Source organism: Pseudopipra pipra, chromosome Z (genome assembly GCF_036250125.1).
Source record: "Pseudopipra pipra isolate bDixPip1 chromosome Z, bDixPip1.hap1, whole genome shotgun sequence".
Lineage (NCBI taxonomy): Eukaryota > Metazoa > Chordata > Aves > Passeriformes > Pipridae > Pseudopipra > Pseudopipra pipra.
The window spans coordinates 22,938,180-22,953,282 of NC_087581.1; the positions used below are offsets into that span (position 1 = coordinate 22,938,180).

The 15,103-nt window shown below is 39.1% G+C and overlaps 1 protein-coding gene across 4 annotated transcripts in view; it reads right to left on the minus strand.

Annotated features, from left to right (window-relative positions):
* ARHGEF28 (Rho guanine nucleotide exchange factor 28) overlaps positions 1-15,103 on the minus strand; it is a 113,146-nt gene that overhangs the window by 82,047 nt on the left and 15,996 nt on the right. The window contains exon 4 of one of the 4 annotated variants that reach the window (XM_064641204.1): positions 13,009-13,156. The exons of 2 other annotated variants lie outside the window; for them this stretch is intronic. In XM_064641204.1, coding sequence (XP_064497274.1) covers positions 13,009-13,156 — 148 coding nt within the window. Of the gene's footprint in view, positions 1-255; positions 572-13,008; positions 13,157-15,103 lie in introns of those variants that run through there. One more of the 4 variants, XM_064641209.1, reaches the window with a different exon arrangement.

A 15,103-nucleotide genomic window follows, 5' to 3' on the forward strand; every position in this document is an offset into this window, starting at 1 on the left:
CACCATAGAGTCCACCATAATTAAAAAAAAACTTGAGAGGCAAAGGAGGCTTTGACAAAGCTTCAACATCTCTTATGCTCCAGCTTCAGTCATACAGTGTGCTACACTTACACAAAATAGAAGCCCACAACATTAATCATGCAATTATGCTGGTGATTAGTGACACGGGCAGCTTAAACTAACGGGCTACTTGAGAAAAAACAAATCCAATCTGAAAAGTTTAGAGCTGGAAATTATGAAGAAAAGCTATAGTACCTGGCAAAGAGGAGGTCTGTCCCAGAAGTATTTTCTGAAGAGCTTAATGTGCAACTCCAGCAAGTGCTGTGCAGCGTGGCTAAATGTCAGCATCAGAGCTCCCAATGCATGAACAAACTGCACGCAGGCACCATCGCAGATCTCTGCTCTTGAAATGTCAAGCAAGTGACTGCCCTGGAAGCTGGAACGAATCACTCTTTAAAGTGCTCTGTGCACAGGTAGAAGCAAAGCATGGCCCCAGTGAGCTTCCTGCTCACCTTCGGCACAACCCGTCAGGACCCCAACACACCCACTGCAAAAACCAGAGGCTGAAAATCCGAAACATTCACTGAAAGCACAGCTGGACAAACAAATACCAATTACTCCTCTGAGCCTTAAGAACACACAGCTACTTCTAGCTAACAACTGGGAAAAAACAATATTAGCTCTAGATGGTTACTCACTAGTAAAAGAAGCCAGAAAGAGCAAGCTATGACAACACCTATTTCTCCTGATTGTTATAAGTGAGCAATAGTACCTTTTCCTGTAAATGCTGCCATATATAGCCATAGGACACAACTGGCAGCTAGCAGATTTGTTATCCCACAACAGTGAAAAACAAAGTATCTCAAGGGAATACAGTATTGTTTGGACATTACAAACAAATGAGACAGTCATAACAGAATTCACCATACTGAAGTATAGATAAGTCTCACATAAACTGTAGGCTGCATGGAGCCAGAACCAAAAGAGTCATATATTAGAGTAAAAATGTATCCCAATTTTTGTGTATCTCTATTTGCAAAGAAAAGCCAAGAGTAAGAAGGGGTGTCTGATGCTGAATATTTGGTATCCCAAGACACATACACACACACACCCCCCCCATGCAGGTCCTCAGGACTGTACAGACGGAACTCCAGACAGCTGAAAGGTGCCAGAAAACACTTGTCCTGTAAGTCATTTATCAGTGTGGCAGCTCTCTGGCAAAACAGTCATAAATGCAGCACTGTCTTTATTGCTGACTCTCCTTTATTTGTTCAAACTTGAGCTTTAGAGAAATCACAGTCTACCAAAGTTTCATGAAAGTCAGGTCCTATGATTCTGCTTATAGCAAATACTTCTATGTATATCTTTTAAGGAATGTCTTTTCTTGTTTGTAATGCATCAGGATTCAGCTGCAATAGTTCTGGGAGAGGTACCTGATGGTGCAGCTGGTCCTCTGTCATTTAACTGACTATTAATTGACTTGCAAATGTAATGAAAGATGCAAATAACAAACTTCCTTTAATTGTAAACACAAGTTTACCACTTAAAATGATAATACTGGCAAAAAGCAGCAGAAACCAGCACAAAATAGGCAACTCTTTCAAGATAAACAACAGCATTACCCACATTCCTTAACTGACAGGACATTTTCAGAGGAAGCAGCAAACCATTTTACTCACTTTGCGAAGGCCTCAACTAGTTTGGAGTGTTCATGTTGTAAAGCCAAATCTAATGGTGTTGCTCCCTCCTCACTAGATAATGCTAATGCCAGTGACCCTCCAGGCTGGGTTTCCAGGAACAGCGAAAGCTTAACCAAGCTCAATTTGATCACAAGCTGGAGAAGAGTTTCTTTATGTTTAGACTCTGAAAAAACACAGCAAGCAAAACAAAATCATCAGTAACAAAAACCAGCATTTTATTTGCTAGGAGGCATTAAAAGACACTTGTTATCATCTGCAGAAATATCACAGCTCAGGTTCAGACTTAAAAAATTACTTCAGCAGAAACACTTTTGGTCTTTCACTGAAATCAACAGATACTTAATTGCATATGCGGAGCTAAAGGATATCCAAATACCATCTAATTTCATCAGTCAAAGAAAACAGTTTGAATTAGATAATCCATTATTTATTTATTTCTTTATATATAGTATAGTATTCAGCACCAGTAAATGCCCCAATATACTGCAGAAGACTGTTAAGGGGCAATTTTCCTGCTGCTTTGTATTGTCCCAGCAACACAAAACATCTGGCAACACAGCCAAGTATCTAAATTAAAAAATTTAAAAGAAAAAAAAGGTGGTATGATTTTTAAAGGCAGGCTATTTATCAGGATGGTAAGAGCAGAGAGAGCTATAAGCTAAGCTAACACTCACATGCATAAAATATGCCACAAAATTCTTGTTTCTCTCCCCTCAGAAAGGTGACCTCCTGTGCCAATCATTCCTCTCCTCTCTTCTCAGCAAATAATCATCAAGTGCAATGGGATGAAGCTTAAAATAAGATATACAACAATTACTTAATCACTAGATCATGAATCATTCACTTATCACTAGATCATGAATTCAAGCAATTCCCTGGCCTTTATTCAAAGAAAGATTTATCTGTCTACATATATTCTCAAACAAAAAGTCTCTGCAATTTAAAAGCGATAAATAAAATATTCTCAAGTGCCACTCAACCTGTTCTATACACTGATATTTTAGTATAAAATTAAATATGAGAGTGCTTCCACAAGGTCAAGTATTTAAGGGGAGTTACCCTACAGCTCTTAGAACAATCATCTGAAATCTACTAGGCTTCCAGTTATTCATGAAATTTCATTGAAATTTATGATCCCTATTCAACAGACTTCTTCTTCTCTTGTACCCAACCACTTCAGAAGAAGTAATTGAAAATTATACACTCCAGAGGCAATGGCAAGGTGAAGCTCACGAAGCATACGTAGGTATGTGCACACATTGGTGTAAATAATAAGAATTGAAGTCAATGGCAAAATTGTTGCCAAATTTCCTCTCTATATCGATATTTACAAGATAAACTGTCTGACAGAATGCAATCCCCTAGCAGAGAGACTAGTTATGTAGTCAAAAAGCCAATAAGCATTTTTTTCAGAAACACTTATACACTGAGCAAAGCTGTCATCTACTTACACTCAAATATAGTAGCTCACAGCAGACTCCTATTCAGTTTAAGTACTCCCTCTGAAAGTGTCAGGTATATTTAATTTAAAAAAAAAATCCTGAAGAATCCTCAAGTGGTCTTTAGTCCATTCTTTGCCTTTAGCCTAATTTTTGTCTCATCTCTTTTAAACACCTTCCAACATAACTTCCTTGGGCAATATTCACCAGGGAAAATTTTACCCTCACCATAACAACAATCATCTAGCTCACCCTTTCTCAGTATAAGCCTGCTGCTTCTTTTCCCATCTGAATGAAAAATGCTTCATTTGTTTCCCTTCACAGTTTCCTTTCACATAATTGAAGGCTGCTGTCATGTCTCAGCTGAGTACATCCTCTTAACATCTTAACAGGAGAGCTGCCTTCTGCAAAGACCTTTCTGAGGACAGGGGGAAAGTCATCAACCCCTTTTTGAAAATGTTGGATTTAAAGTGTTATTATATTCAAAAGAATCCTTTATCTCCACATCGCATAAGGCCAGAATGGCAAGGAACCTGAGGAATTTGCTCTACCACTCCCCAGAGAAAATTACTGCAGGATCTCCACTGGTGATAAAGTTTTTGCTCTGACTATTTGATGACAGCCATCCAGATGTTTTACCTTCCATTTCAAGCGTAATTAAAAGTTTCAGACAGTCAAATCCCAGAAAACCAGGCCACACTTCCTCCAATAAACAAAACAAAATCCAGACATCAGAGTAAAAGGGAGCTTCAGGACACGGACTCTAGCACTGTAACAGCCAGCAAACCGGTATGTATTATCTGAAACCCATTTTTCACTGCAGTTCTAACAGAAACAGAACATTAACATTTGGATGCAGGAAAAATTCTTTAAACCAGAATATCACTAAACATATACAGAAAATGTACCTAAGTATTTCTAGAACACACATACAAAATGTTATGTCATTATTTATAAAAAAAATCACGTTCAAACTCATTCTTACTTGTGGCTAGCCAACATGTGACCTGGTGCATTAGCCTGCCTATGCAACAATTTTCTCCCCAGGTTTTGGGCAATAAAATTTTTTCTTGGTCTTCCCATTTCATGTTCTAGGCAAAAATACATCCAGCTGGGCATATGATCCAGGGCCACAGGGGTTTTTCCCTCCAAGGTCTACAAAACATTTCTGATTTCAGTTTTTGGAGTCAATGATCATTGCTATATTTTAGTTACCAACTTTAATATGAACTATAGTGTTTACACCACTATTAAACGAGATAGCATGTATGTTTCAAACTTTTCAAGCATGTGCAACCTTAAAGTCCACTGAATCCAACTCAAGCCTTTGCAGAATGCTTTGCTAAATGGAACTACAGAAAGCCTTGGGTCAAAAGGAACCTTCAAGGACCACTTAGTCCAAAGACCCTGCCAAGGACAGGAACACCTTCCACTAGACGAGGTTTACTTAAAGCACTATCCAACCTGTCCTTGAACAAATTCAACCCAGAGGATTCGACTCCAACTCACAGCTTCAAAGCCCAGCCAAACACTACACATCAAACACCCTGGTGTGCCTGGATCTGAGACCTTCTTCTAGGGAAGAACATTTAAATGAACAGGGCTCAGGCTTCCCAAAACATGTGGCTGATGTGCCACTTAAAAAATGGGAGCCCTCAGTACAACTTCCTCCTCAGCTAGATGGGATTTGAACACACACAACTTCAAATTTCCTCTGATCATTCCTCTAGTGGAAGCATACCCTGCCCCCTCTGTTGCAGAGTAATTGAAAATGGGTTATGGTGCATAAGGAAATCCAAGGGATGCAAAGCAGAAGACCAAGAAAGCAGCAGACTGACTACAATCAATCAGCTATGAGAAGCCTCTGCTGTTTAGACATGGATGCCTTTCTCATGACACACATCAGAAGTGAAAAACGATGCTCAAAGCCTGGATGTCTCACTTGCTCAGAGAATGACGTAACATTCAGTTACAGTATGAAAATGTTTGTTAGTGTCTTCCCTTTCCCAAGCTATATTTCTGAATAGAGACTGGTAACACCATTTGTGATTTGCACTGGCCCCAGTGCTATTTCTGTACTTCAGAGACTATCCCTCACAAGGACTGTAGCAGACTCAACTCTATGCCAGTCTGGACCCCAGCAGAGCAGCAGCCAGTGATGAAAGTCACTAGCACTCCCTAGTGTGCATTTATATGTACACTAGGGAGCTGAAATATACAGGAAATGCTGTGGTCCAGAACCAAGACCCTGAGCAAACATTATGCATTCAAAGATTAAAATATTCACTAAAAAAAATATTTCAGGATTGCTCTTTGATCTGGAGTACTTAAATTCTGATAAAGTCCAACTTTAGACAGCAAAGTGGGCTCTTTAGATGCTTCCAACTATATATTAACTATATATTTATATATATATATATTGTTAATGATGAGACAGCAGATAAATTAATCTACTTCAAACATCAACCAATATCAAACACACTAAACATCTGAGCAGATACTCGGATTAAAAACACAGAAACAAAAAGGCAAACTTTACTCTCAACTTTGGCCTGGGGCCACTGGGTTTCAACATATATTGTAACATCACAAAAAAAAGCCAGGTAAGCTTGCTCTGAGCATGATAAGATTAGGACTTTCTCACTCAGCAAAAACGAAGCCTGTAGGAAGCCTTCCCTGATGAGGGATAGCCTTCCCTCTGCTCTGACATTGCAGCAGATAAAGTTACCCTTCTGGTGGCCAAATCTGGTGGCAGTATGAATAAGCCTGCTACAATTAATCTTTGTCATTTGAAAACACCATCTACAACAATAATTTCTATTATCTCACCACAAATAGTCTAGTAACTGATTTTTATCTGCCCACCCTAACAACCTTCATCTAACTTTATGCTAGATTTGTTTATGACCAGCTGGAACACACATAGTAGCGAAACCACCAAGAAGCTTCACTGGCTATTTTCACCTCTAGTGAACTTAGAAACAGCACTCACACTCCTCTCCATACTTTACTTCTCTAGATGATATGTTTGCTGGGCTACCCTCTTACTACTCCCACATGGCTTACCCAAGAGTGAGCAGAACCTGATGACATAAAGCGATAACTAATAGCTTCATGATACTAAAATCTGAAATACAAATTGTGAAGTCAGAAGTCTAAATGGAAAAGTAAACATGTTCTTTCAATACAAGCAAAGTATTTTTTACCACAGGGATGGTCAAATGCTGGGATAGGTGACCCAGGTAGGTTACAAACTGTCTGTCTGTGGAAGTGTTCAAAACCTGATCCTAAGTAACCTGATACAACCTTGAAGCAAGCCCTGCTCTGAGAGGAGGATAAGACCAGGGATCCCTTCACCCAAAATCTGCTGCAGTTGTATTCCAGGATCAGCAATATCAAAGCAAAAGAACAAAAAAGACAGGATACTGATAATAAGCTTTTTAAATAGATCTGCCTATAAAGAAAAGATTTGCATTAAAGAATGATAAAGTTTGGAAATAACAGGGTTTTAGTAATTTTTTTTCTTAAAAACATTTTCTAGTTTCAGTTCTTTTACCACCTCCTCTTATAGCTCCTCACTGTGACAGAATAAATAGCATTTTCCCCACACTTTTCACTTTATTTTTCCATTCCCTTGAGGAAGATTTCAAATGTGGCACAACAGTGGTGGGGGGGGGGAGAATCCAAACAAAAAAAACTAACACAACAGAAAGAAAACCGTTAAGAAATAGACACCACCACCACCCCAATAGTGGAAAAAATCCAACGTAATTAATTTAACTGCACTCTTGGAAAGCTGAAACAGAATAAGGAAAAAAAGGAAAACACAAGGCTTCTACAACATATTCATATTCAAATGGTATAAAATGCCATTTTTCATCAATATACAAACCCAACAATTCTTAAGATTTGAAAGCCACTGCTGCTGGCTGATTCATACAAGGTCGACTACTGCAAGGCAGGTGGTGCTGTAAATATGCACTATCAAGATACTGTTTTGCATTGCATCCCAGTTCTCCAGCCAAAACATTCTATTTGAGTTACACAGAGCTGAGCCGAACTCAGTCTGTTTAAAACATTAAAAGAATCCTTTTGTTCTTCCTTGCACCTGAATCCCTTCCTATGTCCAAAAAAATAAACTAAAACCAAGTATTTCTCTCTGACAGAAATGACTAAGCCTGTTCCAGGCTCTGAATCTCATTCATTTCCTGGAGGCAGACTAAAAACCTCAAGGCTTGACAAGCAGGGGGAGACATCAAAGCTGGCTGAAAAATTCCATTTTTTTCTGGCTTCATACTTTTATGCATTACTGCTAATTTTTCCATTTTTCCCTTAGCTATGAGATTATTTTTAAAGTTGTCTTCGGTACACCCCACTTTGACACGTGAAGTCAGGTATGTGACAGTCCATCTGAGAGCACACCTGTGTGAACACTCAAAGGCTGGCATCAATCTACAGAAGAAATGGAGATGAGGGAAGATTAAGCTCCATCACAAAGGTGGGCTTAAAGGAGTTTTGCTCCAGCAGTTTTAGCAGCAGGAGGGTTAGAAAAGGTTCCCATCCACCAGCTCCACACAGGAAAGGCTGCCTGTGGTGCCCCACCTACACTATCATGTGAAGTTTCAGTTGACTCTGCTGCTTGGTGACCCCAACAAAGATGCAAAACACCACAGGATATTCTTTCTGGAGGGGTATTCCTCATTTTTTAGTACTGCAGCCAAATGCTCTCTCCAGCAGTCTGGTTTAAGCACTTGTTTACTGAGCACCACCCAATGACAGGTGGGGACACCCTTTCAGCTAGAAAAGCAGGCTTCTCCAACCTAGTGCTGATTGAAAGTTGAGGCTAGGTCAGACCACAGCTTCATATCTGGTCTCTTGAGCAACAGAGCCAGCTTCTGAGTCCACTACTTATGTATTGTCTTAAATAGGAAACTTTATCTCTCGTATCTCTTACAGTACTTGCTCTTAACACTCTGATCATCTCCAAGTGCTCAGCACTTTTCCCAAAAAGCCCCTTTGTGATCAGAGGAACCTCAAATGCCTCCTCTCTGCTGTTACTACCATTGTCCAGGAGATGAGAATCATGCACTTGCTGGGGACCCACAGGTTGAAGCATGCTTGCCAATATCTTACCCCATGTCACAGTTTTCTGGGTCAGCAGCAGGCACTGAAAGACACTCATCTGCTTCCCAATGCACAGGCTAGCATCCTGCTCTGTCTGCCATGCACAGCTTCCAAAAGGGCAAATTCATACTGGGACAAAGATTTGTCTGTTTCTCTAACTCCCTGAGCATTCTGACCACAAAACTCTTACCTCTCCTCACAAATCTTACCAGACCTATACATACTTATCCACTGTTCCCACTATTTTCCTAATTCCATGAAGGAGAACAGGCAGTCCTCTCCCTTTCCTTCCACAGGAATAAAAAGTAATCTAAAATTCTCACTAAGGAAAAGACAGACAGAATTTTCTTTAATTTACATCAAAAACATGCATCAGCCAGGTTTGAACTTATGTACCTTAGCAGGAATGTGTTAACACTAAGTGGAAAGAGTAATGCGATTTACAATGAAAAGGACAGGGAGAGGGCTATAAAGTGAAAAATGCCATAGAAAAAGGGAAGGTGTCCCCCAAAGGCAGACTATAAAGCAGCAACTTTGGGTATTTCAGTTCACCCCACAAGACCTATTCCTAGAAAACAATTACAATGCATTTATGAAATAAAATGGAAAATCTCCTTGTTCATTAGAGGGAACTAAACATGTACAGACACTGTTCCCTTCCCTGAGATCCACAATTTGTTTTCATAACTCAGGTTCTAATTGTATTGCTTCTATTAATAGCCAAAAACCTAAAAGAGCAGTCTTCCTCTTGAAAATAACTAAATAGTGGCAAAGCTGGCTTCCAGGCCCCAGGAAGTCAGATCAGGTTTTGTTTTATTCAGAGAGAAGGTAAAAGACTGCACCTTCATTTAATAGCATTAATTTAACAGCAATGTACAAAAGGAGATGTAATCTCTTCAAGTGCAACAGTGCCCATGAGGCAACCCCAATGCAGCATGATGAAGACATGCTCATCTAACACTTCAAATGTTCAGAGAGGCTCTGTATAGCAACTGGGGCACACATCTCAGCTTTTTCACTGTGTTCAAATTTTGTTTATGTATACATATATATAAATATATAATGTAATACATATTATATATATATATATTTAAATCTGAAAAGTGAAAAAGTATGAAAAATACATGGAAACAAAAAAATACAAGACCTGTAAAAGTCTCACAAGGGCAACATACTCTTTTTCCATAAAAATGTTGTTATAAACCTGAAAATTAACAATTAGCATAACTAAAAATTAGAGAATTTTGCTACGTGGATAGCAGCTGCCTTGGCAGAGCTTACTCTGGTACCAGCTGAGATGTGCTCTGACTCTCTGCACTCACAACACACCGAGGATAACTCTTCCCTGTGTTTCAAGCAAGAAGGTACCCAGCTGGCTATGCCCAAGCATCTCTCATTACCACGCCTGGGTTGGGTTTCAACTTGTTTTAATGAAAAACTTAGCCAAGCTTGTGAACAAAACTACAGCTGAGTTCTTCAGGCTTTGACTTAAGGTACTCATTCCTAAGATCCAACACTTGTTCCAGAAGTTGAGTAATGTGAACAAATATTTACTACACATCAAAATGAAACAAGTAATGGCCTTTTATTTTTTTCTCTCCTGTCTAGACAATATTTGAATGAGACTTGGTACTTGTTTTCACATCTGTTTAAAGAATGGTTTACAACAGACAGACAAAAAGCATCCTTCAGATTTCAAGCTATATGCCATTAAGAATTAGAAATATTTAAGACAGGAAAAAAGTGCTCACCCAAAGAAATGGGCTAAGTGCTGTGTTTTTACTTCCCAAAAGCTTGCATGAATATCTATTCCTGTTTGGCTCATATGGAAGCTGCCTGTCTTCCAATTTTTAGCAATTTAAAATACTAAAAGAAAAGCAGCTAAAAGCACCAAATATTCAATGAAAAACATGTGAAGCCATCAAGTTTCCAATCTCAGCTATAAATCAGCTGGGTCTGCAAAAAAAATTATACTCTTAAGCAAACCATAACTACAGCTTTTTGTTTGCAATGAAACCTGAAACTTGGAAAATTTCACGTGGTTTTCTTACAAAAATTTCAAAAGCATACCCTAATGTAAAGTTTCACATATATTTTCACCCCATTCTTCTACAATAAAAAAAAGCCACAAAAGAAAACTTGTTTAATGATATGCTCCCCAAAGAATGATCATAGTCCTGAATAAAGCATAAACATTAACAGAACAGTGACAAAAATCACATTTACTCTGTATATCAGAATGCCTACAGTAACATATTCTTCTCTTTTATTACCACTTCCTTTTTGTCTGTGTAGATAAAATATGTCACTTGGTTAGAATCACAGCAGCAAAACTTCACTGCTACAGCTTTTGCTTTTTTTAAGCAGCCCTTTAAAGCTTTTAAAGCTCTTTAACCTTTCAAAGGCAGAGTCCATTTATAAATAAAGAACTACATTCACAGATAGTCAAGGCAGAAAAACTTCCTGGAGAGACAGAGTTACAATAACCATTATTATCCTTTTTAACTCTCCAGGCACAAACCAAATCTCTGATTACCCCTCTCACACCTGAACAATTTTTTCATGTTAACCAAAAAATAAAGCACAAAGATTGAGAACGTGGATAAAACAGTGAGATACTCTGCCCTGAACTGTGCACCAAACCACTGTTAAAAGCTTTCTGACTTAAAATAAAACCCTACCACCTTCTGGGCAGTGTCCAAGGGTGTTCCAGGTCAATGGCAATTCTTCATAAGTAATGGCCATCCAGCAACTGCAGATCTTTCATCCTTAGCCCAAATTTATCCAGCAACAGCTTTTGATTAGTGGTAGTGAGACATTCTGCATGACTGACCAGAAAGCAAGACAACTTGCAAGACAGATTCTCTCTGTAAGTGATGGGACAGCTGCTGAGGACCACAGGTGAGTAACTCCCTGTGTACATTAATAGAGACAGAAACTGCTTCTTGGCGTCCATGGCCTGTAATTTTAATTTAAATTAATCACTAACATTATCTATGTTCAGAAAATACATGTTATTTTTTATTCCACTTCACTTCTAAGAGCTGTGACTGCTCATTCAGAATTATTTTATTCTTTCCTCTCATTACATTTATTTGTCATAGGGCATCCACCAACCATTTCTAGCAATGAACTTGGATTCAACTAGACTGTGAAATGCCATTCCTCTAAATTATACCAACATGATTAATTCTAGAACCAGTCTTTTTAGGTGAGCGTTCTTTAACTACAACAGAAAGAACTGAAGGTTCTTGGATAAGCATTAGGAAAAATATGATGCTCATGAGAAGAGTGGGGGAGTGGCCTGCAACATGAACTCTGAGTAAAATATCTATTAACATCCTTTTTTGTACCTATCCAGGCCAAAACCCAAAAGATTTTAACTAATGCATGTTTCAGGATCTTGGCAGACTTGATTAAATGTTGTATCAACTCTCTAACTTACAGCTGGGACCCTTGAAGTCCGAGGGAGTTTGTCTCTCAAACCTCTTCAGGACTTTGTGTTTCCCTCCTACTGCTTTGACATCTAAGGGAGGGTGGATGTCACATATCTAAAAGAGGTGCAAGCTGTACGTCTCACTGGAGAGCTAACCATAATGTACTAAGGGTACAAATCTATATTTTCCAACATACTCCTGTATACCCCTTGTATAACTACAAGTATATGTGCAATCTAGTAACTGCAGAAAGAAGCAGTACTTACCACAACTGCAATTGTTTTTAAAGTGCTCTGTGTTCCCTTATGTTTAATTTGGCCACCAGAAAATAGCACTAACATCAGCAGGCTATATTTTAACCTCACATTTTATTTTCATCTGTTCATGCCTTCTGCCACGATTAAGTGTTGCCTGCAGCCCTCTGTTTTTATTACTAGCCCAGAAGCAACCATTCAACAATGTCATTTCAGGCACTTTAAAGGAAAATTTAAAAAGCCTTGGAACGAGCCTAGCATTGCCTTTTCTCCAGTTGTAATCCATGACAATCATTTACCATTTACAGGATTAAAGAAGCCACCACGTAATGGTGATGAACTTTCCTTTTTTATACTCTGCTCTTATTTTCAGACTCTAAATCCCCTTTAGAACACACGAACAAATAACAAGCAGATCCTATTGCACAGGTACATCACATCTGTAGCCACCTACTCACACAAATGAAAAGGTCACAAAGCACACAACAGAGGTGACAAGTAGGGTTTATGTTACATCCCTGAAGCAGACAATGTCAAGGCAGAAAGCCAACTGAGAAGCAACACATATCCCCCTGTTCGCAGTGAGGCGCCCTGGAATGGTTTCGCAGACACCTCTGTACCATGTCCAGCTCCAGCAGAGCTCCAAGCATTGCAAGCCTCCAGCAGAAGGATCTTGCAAGCCAGGCTGACTGCTACACCGAGAGAAGGCTCAGGAAAAACAGGACTTTTGCAGGTGTTAGGATGCCCAGAGGCAAACAGGTACAGCATAGAATTAACGCATTAAAAATTATGCCACCCCTGAAGACTGCACTTTAATGCATAGCTAACTATGCAAGTCCAGTAACATTGTCTACATCTGATACTGCACTTGCGTGGATTGCTACAAAAGGCAGGATCACCCCTGGTTGGTCAAAGGCCATCATTCGAACTCCTGCATTTTCTCCAATACAGAGCCATAAAAGAGTTATACCAAATCGTCTGGTTATGTGCAGCTCTGAAAGGGGGTTTGAGTTTAGGAAAGAGTTGAAAAATGTAAACAGGAGTTGAGGCTCACCTGGAACTATGGACTGAAGAGCACTGTCACTAACTCGCTCAGCAAACATTATGTATCTTTTCAGGGATCCACCATAAACAAAGTAAAATTCGGCGTCCTCTGGGAGGTAAATGTCCTTGTCAAATTTTGCATGTATAGTCACCTGTCCCTGAAAAAGGAGACTGCATTGAGAAACATCTACTAAATTTCTCATCTTCAACAAATCCACTGACGTCCAGTTCAGATGCAAGTTTATTATAACCTTTATAACTCTGCTATAGAGAGGCTATGATACAATGACAAACCTGCAGTTTTCTACTTCCACTTAGAAAATAATGCTGATTTTATGCCTGCTCAAGCGAAGGTTGATTTTAAAAACTGCATTTTAAATAATGTCTTTCAACTAATTCCCTTCATCCTGACCCACAAAAATGTAACTGACTTTTTATTTAAAATGCATCACAATAATTCAGTCAGTGAACCCAAATATTAAAGTAAGTTTTGTTTTAAAAAATAAAAAATTCAAAAGTGCTTTAAATGATCTTGGACTCAGTTTGCAAAACAAAAGCACCAATGTAATTCTACAAATGAATATGCTGCTTTCAAAGAATACTAGTTCCCAGATATCTGTTTATGGGTTTCTTTATAGTAAATAGAAAGCAACCAGCCAAGAAAAACTTGTCATACAATAGCTTCAAAAAAGAACAGGAAAGGGATCTGAGAAGCAGCAAACAATAACAAATGTCTGACAAGTCTGAGGGAGGAAATGTAGATCAAGCTACACGGGCTGCAGGGCCTCAGCTCCAGCGGCTGGAGCACCTCCTCCCCCACCTTCTGCACTGACCTTGGTGTCTGCATTGTTGTTCCCATGTTCTCACTCTGCTCTTCCCTGGCTGGAATTTTCATCTGCGCAACAACCTTCTGTTCTTAAATATGTTATCACGGAGCCATTACTATCACTCCTAATTGGCTTGGCCTTGGCCAGCGGCAGGAAGTCCATCCTGGAGCTGACTGGCATTGGCTCTACCAGCTCAAGGAAGCTTCTAGAAGCTTCTAACAGAAGCCACCCCGGTAGCCCCCCTACTACCAAAACCCAGCCACAGAAACCCACTACACACACTTATGCCCCTGACAGTCCTTACCGTCCTTGCCTTATTCAGTATATGGCAAACACACACTTCACTTCAGTGTGACTGTTGCCACCCCCCCAACATCACATCTTAGCCTGCCTTCCCCAAGGACATCATTCTCCTCACTCATAACAATGTGAATCCTGCATTTGTTTTCCTCTTAAATATAAGTGAGTCTAATGAACTGGGGTGAAGAGACAAAGGCTAGTTTCCAGCACAAAATCTTCCTCAGATAGGATTGTCTCCATAAGAACAGGTGTAAACAACATTATGAGTTCAATATCAAGAGCAAACATACCTGTCATCCCCAGAAACTGATAATGCGCCTCTTTTCTAGTAGCTTGAAGTGTTATTATAATTGCCAAGTGTTTTCTCATATTTCTCTTTGGGTTTTGCACTATTGTAACCAGAATATATTATTGTTGTTGTTGTTGTTGTTGTTGTTGTTGTTGTTATTGTAGTTGTTCTTATTATTGTTGTTATTAATTCATCATCTTTTTAAAAATCTTTTTATGTTAGTTGCAAATAACCCTTTTGGTCTGTTGAGTAATAATGTGGATGGGTAATTTGGTCTGCAAAAAGCTCTGGCATTCGCAGGTAATTTTAATTAAAAAGCATGAAGAAACTAAAATTATGGTTATTGGCATTTAAAAGTATATAATTAAACCCTAATTCACGTATCAGTTCAAAACAGCAAAACCAACAGAAATAAATTATAATATACACACTATCTGAAATGGGAACGCTGTCCTTCTACAGAGTGATGTTTATTCTGAGTTTGTTCCAGACACTGAAGCTGGAAACACATCCCAACTGGCATATTTCTTCTGCATTTCTAAATACAAAATTTAGGCTTAACAGTTATCCTCTAGGTACCAAAACTCAAACCAGGTAAGTCACACAGGTGCCTTATCTTTGGAAAACTGGTCAAGTGGACTGAATACAAGGCAGCTGGGAGAGCATGGACCCAGAGGACTTTGCTGTTG